Below are 12,728 nucleotides of genomic sequence, written 5' to 3'. Positions count from 1 at the left end.
TTATTCCACGTAGCATTTTTATTATTTAACTATTTCTACATATAGCAATAACCATTAACAGAGATCATCTACACGTTTTACATTCGAGCAGAATTTTTAGAAATTCTACCACTTAAAATAATTTCTTTAACATAATAATTTGTGTAATAATGGAAGCAAATTTTTAAGAAATATATTAACTATTTTACTACATTTCACATAAATCATTTTCCTCTCTTTATAAACTAGAAATCAATATGTACTGTACAGTGCTTGTTAAAAAAAATTTGGAATTCATTTATGAATAATTACTTGTAACGAGGATAAAAGATAAGATTTACCTTTTTTTTTTTTTTTGAGTCTAGTTTAGTTAGATTGCATGACGTTGCCTAATTTTGTGGTTGTAAATGTTCCTTCCAAGCAACGCTCCTCATTATAAAACTGGCAAATGCAATTATTCGTGCTCGAAACTGGACTCGAACCACAACCGTACAAACAAGAACTTTGGTGTCGAGTATGTATTTATAATTTCAGAAGTTCTATAAAAAATACTAATACAGAAATTAAATGGAAGCTATCAAATTTAAGAAAATGTTAATATTTAAAACAGATAAAAACAAGTTTCTTCAACAAGCACTGTAAAATTTCATCAATAATTAACTCTAAAAATTTGCATGTGGATTAATTTATATATATATATATAGATAATTTATCCATTTACATTATGCTCATTAATGTTAAGCACGATAATGGTAAGTTTGAATTTATTTCTTTTTCGTAGAATTCTTTTTAACCGTGAGTACCATTAAAAAGAATCCTGCTTTTCAAACATCTTTTAATATTGCTAAAGATGTCTGAATTATATATATATATATATATACTTATATAAATGCCTGAGTTTGGAATTTGTATATTTTCATTTGATATCAAATTTTGTGATTCGTTATGACAAATTTACACGAACTGTAAAGACAGATTAATTAAATTTTTAGAAATTTTCTTAATGATGTCAGTGATGTGATTTTAAATTTAAGAATTACATTTTTTTTTTTTTTCTGTTTAATTCCAATCATGAAACAATGCACAAATTAAATTCTTACAAGTTAAAAAACTCAAAAACATTTTTCATAAGTTCATTTTTCATTCCGATCTTTTACGTGCATTGCGTAGTTTAATGATTCATATAGTTTAAGATGCGTAATGCACTTGTAAAAAATTTACGAAAGATGAAAGTCGTAAAATATTTAAGATTCTTTGCAGATTCTAAAAATATAATTTGTCCATTATTTTATGATTCACATTCACTTTTTTTTAAAAAAAAACAATAAGTTTAAGAACATTTAAATCACCTGATATTCATTTTAAATTTTTTAATTGTGCATTACTTAATGAGTAAAGCAAATTTTTTAATATTTTAATACTTTTAAAATGGAGAAAACATCATTTAAAAATTGGAAAATCAAACTGTGAAACAATTTGTCATTCTTTTCATTAGCGAAAATACTTTTCTGAATCACCAATTAAGTTTTAATTGTTTATTTGTATATGTTATCCAATATTATACAAATCCCAAATATTCACAAGCATGATAAAAATCGTTTGAAGTTTTATTTGAAGAGTCATTTCCTGGAAGAACTCTATTTTAAAAATCAAGTTAATATCAAACAATGCAATGATTAGAATATGTACAATGTGATGCTTAATTAGTGATTCATAAACCAAATATTTATTATATTCTTGTATTGTTTATTAATCACTAATTAAAAAATCTCTCTTGTTTTTTTTAATGATATCAGCCCAAAGATATTACTTAAATACTAAAGGCACTACTGTGTTATCTGTAGCAAATATCAGACATATAATTTCACGTATCATTGCACAGTCACAATTAGTGAAGCTCATACTACTTTGTTAATTCAAGAAAATGCATATCACAACAAATAACAACCAAACTTGCTACAGATGTGCTTACTCTTTTGTTTGTTTTAAATATTTATCATCAATCATTTCTGGTGGGCAAATATAAGTTCAGATACACGAGTGCGAGTTTCTATATACCAAAAATATTGCAAATGATTGACTGCATTGCTATAATTGCTACATGCTCTGTTTTGGTTATAAGACCCTAAATCGTTGTTTTCTCTATGCCATTCCCCAAAGATATGATGTAATATCGAAAGATGAATGAGAATACTGGAATGACATTCACTAAGTACAGTTACGTTAAATGAAATGATCCGCTACAATAGAGCATTTACACCTTTAAGAATAGTCTGTGTAATTATTCTGATATACATATATAGATATAATATTTAACTGATGTATATGCACTAATCTTTCAGATTAATACAAACTAGAAATATTTCTAAAAAAATGGAAAGATTAATAATTAGTTTTGAAGGAACTCTCTATTTTTATATACATTAAAGCATGTTTCGATCTGCAATGTCCAATTTGTACCAAAGTTTAAAATATTCTCTCAGAACAAATCATTACAGTCAGTAACGTACGAATTTCTAAAAGTTTCTATTCTTCGATCTAAGCGAACATCACTTCAATTATTTTCTGATGAATCAAAATTTGCATTGAGAATCATTGCCACGTAATTGATGCATATCAACAAAATCTATTTTACACCTAAACCTACATATTTCATCTTATATTATACAAAAGTTTTCATTTGCATTATTTTAATTTACATTTAAATACATTATATGCACATTATAAAAGTAAATCAGTTTTAAAATAGATCAAATAATGGAAGAAAACTCTTTCTACATATATTTATATACATACATACAACACTAAAACAGGAAGATTCTCATATTTAAAAAATTAACAATTATATTCCGAGTACTTTAAAAAATGGCATCTAATTATTATAAAAGCAATTATGAACATTACTAACCAGAAAATTTTTTTATCTTTTAGTTTATATAATAAAGTCCTTTGCTTGTTGTTTCTCTTTTAATTAGTAAAACAAACTGCTCAAATTATGATATACTGATATGTCTGAAGAGACAATTTATCAGACTTACTGCAAAATTATTCTTATGTATATCAAATAAATTTTCTGACTTAACTTATTGGAAAGATTAATAATTTATAATAAATAAAATATTTCCACTGTTCACAACCTTGCAAGAGAAGTTCAAAGAAAGACAAATTAAGATTGGACCCAAAGTATCAGAATAAATCATCATATGAAAGAAGACAACTAAAGTAAAGATTTAGAATATAAAATATTTAAATAATTTTGCATGATATGTATCCTACTAGGTATCAAAATAAGAATAAATTGGAAGCAAGTGCTACAGAATAAATTATATGGAAGCTTAGAAAATGTAAATGTGAAAAGTATACAAAAATTATCAAAGACACCAAGGTGATTAAAAGCCAAAAGGCTAGTTATATATCACAGATCTGTAATTGCTTATGTTCTAAAATAAATCTTCGATTTACCTTTGATATTGTTAGTCATTCATAAAAATACAATACTGTCTTTGGAACAATCTGGAATATAGGAATGATTAACTAAGCTAAAAAATATACTAATGAAACTAACGTGGAACAATTTATGATTGATTCTTGACTCTACTACATCAAATGTTTTAAAAGATTTTAAATAGTACCAGTAGGATATTTTGCATAACTTAATAATTTCATATTGCCAATAAAAAATTCTTATTTTGCATAGAAAGAAATAAAAACTAAATTTTTGATTAATTAGAAGTTCAAAAAGTATATACAAATTGCCACATATGCCCAAGAATATAATAATGTAAAAAGGATGATACAACATAAAATAAATGACAAAAAGCAATATAAAAGTCACTAAAAATCACTTTTGTTGGTTGAGACATTAATTTGTAATTATTGGAATTAGAATCACCCCGTATAGATTTATGAGGAAATTTTCCTGTTTTATAATATTCATCTAATAGATGTTCTTTTTCTACCCAACGATCATACAGCCACTGTTTCATGGATTCCATATCTTCAGGCACATCATCTATAGGGTAGCATCGATAATGAAAGTAAGTGGTACACGAAGGACGGTATGAAGAGCATATGGTTGGGAGATCTAACGGTTTCCCTCCGTCCGGGTAGCCTATAGTTATATCAATCACCCATCGTAATGGTTCTTTTTGCTTCTTATCTGTAAACAAAATAGTTTTTAAATTATTTTTGCAATAAAACAGTAATTATAAATAAGACATTATTTTAAATTTAGAGATGAAAAGTCTGAAATAAAATCAACTATCAGTTAAGTAAACTTAAGACATTACTAGGATATTATTATAATTTATATTTAAAAACTTAAATATTTAAATATAACTAAACTGAAACTACACATAACTGAAAACATCAAAATATACTTTATTCTCATTGTTAGATGATAGGTTATACCTAGAAATGATCATATAAATTTAAAATATACAAAGTTATTTAAACACCAATATAATCCAAGTAGAAAATTCTAGAAAAATTCTGCACTGTACTGAAAAATCATTATAGATATAGATTAAAACAAGTAAGAATGCATATGTAATGCAATATGTTAATTTCTGCAAAGAGGAATATTTTCTTAAAATATACATATTTCTGAAAAAATGTAAATGAAGAATATGTAAAATAAGTTAAACCTCCCTGGAACCGACAGTTAATTCATAGCATATGTTATTGTATTATTTCTATATATTCATATCTGGAATCACTTTACTGAACTAAAATGTATAACCAAAAACTAGTTTATACATTTTATTTAAAAGAGTCCTTTTGTTCAGATAAATACTTCATGCACTATCTTGTGAAGTTGTAAATAATCCCAAAAACCACATCCTTCAATTTCTTACAATTCTGCCGTTATAAACTTGATAATAGCATTAGCAGTTCTGTAATGGAAGTAAATATGATGACTACAGTATGTATTTCCAGGATTTGGTATGATAGTGAGAAATGATATCAAGAAACTAAATGAAAATTTTCTTAATCCGGTTATTGTAATGTTATATGCTGATGAAATCCTGAGAAGATTTTGAATATACTTTATATTTTATTAATTACTATTACATTTATATTATATTATGTTTTAATAATGCTACTAACTAAAAACTTAATAAAAAATAAAAAAATGTATGTACTAAGTATATCTGAGTTCCTTCTTTGTTTTAAATTTTCTTCCACTTTCCCAGGACGGAGTGAATTTATAATGGTATACATAGCTCCTACTCGAGGCAGTGTTACATGCTGCAAAAAGGGATAATTGTTTTTCTCAGCATACCTGTTAAAGAAAATAAAAAATAAAAATCAAAATGTATCATTTTTTTATACAATTTAACTATGAAATTTCAAGAAAACTATGTATACTTTTGACTTGTTTCTCTTCTTTTTCTCAGGAATCCACCTTCTGGAAACAGCACTAACCACTGTCTTGTACGAGGCATATAAACATTGAAAAGATGATCTTCTAAAGATTTTAATTGACTACTGCGTACATTTTTACCCTAGTAAAAAATTTAATTTTAAAATAAATAAAGACACGATAGAATTAATTTATACTGTATTATTTTCATACTGTTTTGTGTGGTTTTTAACACTGATATAAATTATGCAAATTTACAAAATATCCTAAATTAATCCAAAAATAATAATGATTTCAATTATTTTGTCAATAGTTACATAAATTTACTATTAAAGCTGTATGTATTGATAATTTTCAATAATTAGAAATTAACAACATAAAAAATGTCTTCATATAAAACTAATAATAATACTGACAATAATAAAAAATTTATTCTGTAGAAATTTCTTGCATCATCATTAAGAACTTAAAATAAATGCAGGAGAATGAATGTTAATCAATTACCTGAGTTATAAAAAAATCTCCACGAGTTGATGAGACAAGACCAAAATTAGTGTATCGAAACAAATGATCCATGATCCATAATACACCTTCTAGAACTCCAGTCTTATTCTCGAAGGCAGTCATTAAAAGTGGTACGTCACTCGTCGATTGATGATTAACCAAAATTAAACAACGCTGTTCCAAACAGGGTGTGATATCTTCTCCTATTTCTACAACTAAGAATTTAAAGGATGGTTGTTCAATATATATTATTTTTAAATATATTTTTTTAAATTTCTCATTAAATAATATGCATACATATGTAATTAAGACTCGTGAAAATGATAATATGTAACAAAATATTAAATATGAAAGAATAACACGACAAAATTAAAATTTCTGATAAATAATAGCGAGGTTGAGGCCAAAGTTTTAAATGCGAAAATGTGTACATGGGACGTTCAGCGCCACTTTCCTGTAAGCCTAGAAGTTTGACAATGGTGTTTGGAAAGTCAGTGGAATCATGCTTGACATTCCAAATGCCATTGTCAAACTTCTAGGCTTACAGGAAAGCGGCCCTGAATGTCCCACGTACACATTTTTGCATTTAAAACTTCAGCCTCAATCTCACTAATATATATTCTTGTAGCAGTTGTTGTAATGATTTATGTCCATCTTTAGACATTGATTTAAACTCCTTTAAGTTATTTTATGTTTTGTTTCATGTTAGTAATATAAATTTACTGTAAAGAAAAAAGAATTCTAAAAATCCGTGATAATATATATTTTTAAAAAATCTAAAAAATATACAATATTGAAGACATATACAAAAAAAAATTTCTCAGTCTTATTTATAGTCCATTCCAATCACAATTTTTTTACATATGTCTTCAATATTTTATATTTTTTACATTTTTTAAATAGTTTTACTGGTTTTATTTGAATAATAACTGCATCTCCTCTTTAAAGATTGAAATAATAATCATTCTCAAATAGGAGATGTGATTACTATTCAAGGATTTATGAAAACTTAGGGAAATAAATGTAAAATTTATAAATAGCATTAACCATGATAGGTAGGTATCATATTTATTCAACAAACTTTAATAGAAAATGAAATATGTAAAATGTACAATATATAATAGATGAACTTTTTAATTATTTTATTATTACTGTTATAAAGAAAGTAACAGTCAGTATAAAGATACTAGTTGCCATTTCAAGAGTATAATTAATTTTTTTTTTTAAATCAAAATTTTCATAAATAAATATTTAAATATTGCATTAGTAACAGATATCAAATAGGTATGTGCAAAGGAAATAATAACCACCCTTGATTAGTAACAGCAAAGAAAATAAGCAATTTATAGTAGTAGTGTCTCTCATGTTTCTGTATCATTTATGACAAATAAGTGATTTATGTTCAAATAAAGACAGTTGTGCAAATTTATTTACACATTTCCTTTAATATGCAAGAAACAAATTACTAATTTAACAAAAGTTAGCTCTTAAAGAATGTTTACAATAACCTTAGTCATATAATTGCACTATTTCAATTCTTTAGTTCATAAATTATATGAAATATTTTATTGTAGTGAGAATATTTAAATACTTAAAAGTTCACTTCAACAGCTTTTATTTAATTTGAATCCAGATTGAATTTTGAAAAGTTTTCTTTAGTTTATAATAATGGTCTTAAACCAATCTAAAATTAAGAACTATTGACAATGAATACTTTATATGAAGGTTTCAAAACATACAATGTTCAATAAATTAACATGGTCAGCCTGTATCATATTTTTATCCGAAAAAATTTAATTTTTATAATATAATGTATATAAGAATTGAACTTACTATAATATTTAGCCCACCAACTCCATGATGCTACTGAACACAGCATCCATTTCAAAAGTTTACCTTCTAAGTACCAATAAAAATTCGGATGTACCACTCTAATTGGAAACAGGAACAGCCAACACCATAAAAGATAGGAAGGGATAGTATACAAATTGTTAAGAACAACGTATATCACCATTAAACCACATCGAATAATATGAAGTATGTGACGAATTTCCATCACTAAAACAAACAAGACAAAAATTATTTTTTAATTTTTTATATAAAACTATTTTATTCTACGGAAAACTAATTCAAATAAAGTTTATTTATTTTAATTAAACTAATTAATAATTCCTCATAGTTTTAATACAATTTCATATTTCTCTTCTATTACATTACACGAGCATTTCTTTTCTATTTTAACATTTGAATACAATATAATTTTATTACTCAGACTTATGAATGAGTAGCAATATTAATTATAGCCATTATTACAGATTCATATTATCTAAATAAACAACAACTAACCCGTTATAAAGCTATACAACCACCAAAGCCAAATTATCGGGCTAGAGTCGGCTATAATAAAAAAATTATTAATAAGACAATTTAGCAATTATAATTTAATTAAATTATAATTATTAAATTAAATTAAATTAAATAATTTAATCATTTGGAACTGGAAGAAAAGAAATTGGCCCGAAGCGGGACTCGAACCCGCAACTTCTGCTATCCGTGCAGACACGTTACCAGTTACGCTACCCAGACCTTCGGTCCGACCTCCTCCTCCAGTATATATAAGCTAACACGATGACCATCGACGGCCATTACAATGCCGGCTGGGGACACATCAAATGCCCATGTCCTCCCAAGGCACACAACCAGCCATCACAACCCTGGCAAAGTGTATAAATATAAATAAACAACAACTAACCTGGGCACTTGATGTGTCCCCAGCTGGCATTGTAATGGCCGTCGATGGTCGTCGTGTTAGCTTATATATACTGGAGGAGGAGGTCGGACCGAAGGTCCGGGTAGCGAAACTGGTAACGTGTCTGCATGGATAGCAGAAGTTGCGGGTTTGAGTCCCGTTTCAGGCCAATTTCTTTTCTTCCAGTTCCAAATGATTAAATTATTATTAATTTAGTAAGAGATGGCGCCTAGCGCCAAGCTCTAGTGCCAAATTGTCTTATTAATTATTTATTTATTATAGCCGACTCTGGCCCGATAATTCGGCTTTGGTGGTTGTATAGATTCATATTATCACTTGAATAATTAAGTTATAATATAAATCTATTGTAATTTTATTTAAACTGTTATTACTCATGATTAACTATACTTTAAAACCAATATCAGGGTTTTTTCAAATGGCATTTTGTTGCTTTTGACCAATGTTCAAAATTGGAAATTAATTTTTTCACTTTCAACCAATTTACTGTGTGTTCTGCTATAAATTTTTCATCTGATCTTAAATATTCACACAGATACATTATTAACAAAATCTAATGTAATGTAAGAATCAATCTGGTGTATTTAATACACTAGACTGATTCTTACATTACATTAGATTACATTACATTTTATTTATGTTTAAATTTCATTAATATTTCTACTTTGTCTTGTTTGAATATTATACATTTAACAAAGACTCATTTTTAAAATGTGTTTTCAAAATGAAAACACTTTTTAAATGGCTTCATATGCATAAGATAATTACTATAAAGTTATTAAATTTTTAAAATTCTTATATAATATTTTTACATTGAAATTTTGGAATCTTTAAAATCTAGCAAGAGGAACAAACAAGTAAATGTGTTTTAATGCATTTTAAAATGATTAAAAATTCAATTTTCTTACCTGAAGAAGTATTTTGTTGTGCAGTTACAGCAGTGCCTGTATCCATTATAATTGTCACCGTATGTTCCTTCTACAATAAAAGTAAATAAATAAATGAACAAAATTATTTTACGTAGTTTCACGTATTAAAGATGTACTTAAATACTAAAATTATAGAAAACTTAAATTTATCCAGTTATAATTTAAAATTATTAAGCAATTATAGAAAATGCTTTGTTGTGTACAAATATGTAATATCATAAATATTAAATGATAATGTATTATTCAATAATATAACAATATTACATTTAAATAATTATTTAATACTTTTAGAATATGATTTGTTGAAATTTTATTTTAAAGATATTGAATTCTGTAAATATAATTTTTCAACCTTTTATAGATTTCCTTCAGATATGATGTTAAAAATATTATGTATTTAATATTTTAACTCTAATATAAATTATTTAAAATATAGTTTGAATTTGATGTTTGTCTCTGGATTCATCTATTTTTGTTGCATTACTCTTACTTCCAGTTTAGTACAACATGAAAACATTTGTAAAAATAGGCTTACCATAATATTTTTTTCTCAAACTGGGACAATTTTGAGAAAATACTCACAACAGAAAATAAAGCCTACTAGGATAAGTACCTAAGTTTGAAAAGGCTAAATAAAGGTGTTAACAAAAACAGTGAGTTAAAAGCAATTTTTAATAACTCAACTAAACATATCTTATTATTAAGAAGTTATTAATATTTATCACTAGTGTGAACTTTCTTTGTCACTTATTATCAAATTCTTTGTCACTTAAATCTATACATTTAAAATATGACAATATATTTGAGAAAGTTCCTATTGCTTGCCTTATGTTTTGCACATTTCAAGTGGTTTTTAGTGAGTTACTGAAATTCTGAAAAGCACAGTTCCTATTTCACTTTGTCAATACAATCACAGACTTTTTTCAATCATCAGTAAACACACAGTTTCTTTTTGGCATTTTGGAGATTAAATTAATTTAATGTACCGGTATAGTACAAAATAATCACAAATTCCGACTAGCAATTTGAACCTGACTAAGGTAGGACATGCGCAACAATGACGTCACCAGAATAACTTGCAACCTTTCCAACTCTAATTGAAACAAAATATCTAAAAAATGAAATAAAAATATCTGAATCGCATAGGCTACATGCTATTATAAATTCTGTGAAAAAATTAAACATCTAAATTCATTAGGCCATATGGCCTAATGAATTTAGATGTAATTTTTGGGAAAAACAGCTAGACAACATTAAAAGTACTTAGATGTAGATACAAAATATTTAGATTGGCAATAGTGAGTGTAACAGAGGGGATTATTTAGTTGCTAAATCACCATTTTACTTCTTGCATATTCGCTGCACTACTTTTACTTCTTGTATATCTAGCACTATTAAACTTTTACCAAATAACCGGGACAGAATGACAAACTGGCCAGGACACTGGGAGATGTCATCATGGTCAATCCTGGTCATCTGACAATCCTGGTCAAAACGAGACATCTAGTAAGCCTAAACAGCATTTTTTAAAGACAACTTTAAAATTTATTATTTTGAAGATTATCCAAATAAAACTTGTCAGTGTTTAAAGAAATAATTCTATAGTTTTTAATTATGTAATGAGACATTTTAATCAAACACTTTATATATATATTTTTCACTCACTCCGACATCCGGGGATGAAATACTAAATACCGAACCTGTTACCGGTGTAATTTGCGTGAAAAATCTTCTTTCCACAAACGTTTTCGAGCTTTCCAAACAGAACTTCAATGGAAAGAAGATTTTTCACGCAAATTACATCTGTAATTATGTAATGAGACATTTTAATCAAACACTTTATATATATATTTTTAAGCTACACAGCATTCTTAGTGCATTAAAAATGTTTGCTTTAATAGAGCATAAAATCCCCCCAAATTCAAGCATTCAAATTCATCTTCAGGAATGAAGATTGTGAAAAACCAAAATACATTTTGTTTTATGCTCCATTAAGAACAATATTTTTTCCATATTTTAAATCTGTAGATTCTTATGTATTATTTTCCAGATAAACATTGCTGACAACATATTATAATGGTAAAATATTTATAAAATGTATAATTTTATTTTATTTTTGTATGTAAATAAATATTGTTTATATTTTGTAATATCTACAATACTATTCATTTCAAAATAATCTAATAATACATATTACACAAATAAATACATTTGGTTTGTTTGAAAGACAAGGTAGAAAGAATTCATAGTTGAATATATGAAATTCCGATGACCTGTTTATCTGTTGGGTGATGGGAATGGGTCACAACACCATTGTATGTAGCTAGAGACATGAAAGCACTACTAATGAGACATGGACATGTACAGTACAATAGTGCATAGTGTTATTCATTTTTTGCATTGCTAAGGTTTATCTCCTACCAACATCTATTACTGATTGCAGTATGGGTGTAGGGAATGGTGATGTCCAGGAAAGTCATATGCAAATGGCATAAGCAGTTTACCAATGGGAGTACAGATTGGGTTGGCAAACCTCACTCTGAATACCCAAGTGCATTGAGAGATGATATGATCATGCAAGTGATATCCTGGTATGTGAATGTAGAACCACAATAGTGTATGAAGTAGCTGATGAACTGAACATTCCTATGGAGCATATTCAACACATTGTGAATAATGTGCTGCAATTCAGAAAGGTATTTGCAACTGTGTGCAAAAGTTGTTGTCTGATAACCAGAAAATCATTCAAACAGGTCCTTCATTGACACATTTGCAACATTACTAGGGTGAGAACAACACATTCTTTAGAACTTATCATCGACACACAACCCTTTATAATGCAGCTGCCATTTAATTCAATTATCTAACGTTTTCCGTCATTTTGAAAGGCCTTCGTTGAGAACATTACAATCGAATGATTCTGATTTTTAAATAAACATTTGTTCCGGAACTTATTAAATCATAAATGTCTGGTGTGCAAGCTCATATATAAATAAATACAATCTATAATGATACTTAAACTTATCATGACAGGAAACGAGATGACCATTGTTCATTTTGTGACACCAAGCAGTAGAAGTGCATCAATGACCTGGAAATATTCTTCACCTCCATAGTCAAAGTTGAAGACGATGTTACAGTGCAAATTTAGGAATTACCATGGTGATTGATTTTCTTGAACATC

The 12,728-nt window shown here is 27.1% G+C and overlaps 1 protein-coding gene across 1 annotated transcript in view; it reads right to left on the bottom strand.

The window, feature by feature from the left end:
* Positions 1-12,728, bottom strand: part of LOC136986144 (acyl-CoA:lysophosphatidylglycerol acyltransferase 1-like) — a 29,349-nt gene continuing 16,621 nt past the window's right edge. The window contains exons 2-7 of the mRNA XM_067283623.1: positions 9,524-9,593; positions 7,682-7,906; positions 5,849-6,063; positions 5,350-5,486; positions 5,124-5,263; positions 1-4,138 (exon numbers count right to left, since the gene is read on the bottom strand). Of these exons, the coding sequence (XP_067139724.1) occupies positions 3,714-4,138; positions 5,124-5,263; positions 5,350-5,486; positions 5,849-6,063; positions 7,682-7,906; positions 9,524-9,569 (1,188 nt within the window). The 5' untranslated portion in view covers positions 9,570-9,593 and the 3' untranslated portion in view covers positions 1-3,713. The remainder of the gene's footprint in view (positions 4,139-5,123; positions 5,264-5,349; positions 5,487-5,848; positions 6,064-7,681; positions 7,907-9,523; positions 9,594-12,728) is intronic.

Source organism: Centruroides vittatus, unplaced genomic scaffold (assembly GCF_030686945.1).
Source record: "Centruroides vittatus isolate TY-2023 unplaced genomic scaffold, ASM3068694v2 contig_1213, whole genome shotgun sequence".
In the NCBI taxonomy this organism is placed as follows: Eukaryota; Metazoa; Arthropoda; class Arachnida; order Scorpiones; family Buthidae; genus Centruroides; species Centruroides vittatus.
This window is presented reverse-complemented; position numbering and strand designations above follow the sequence as displayed.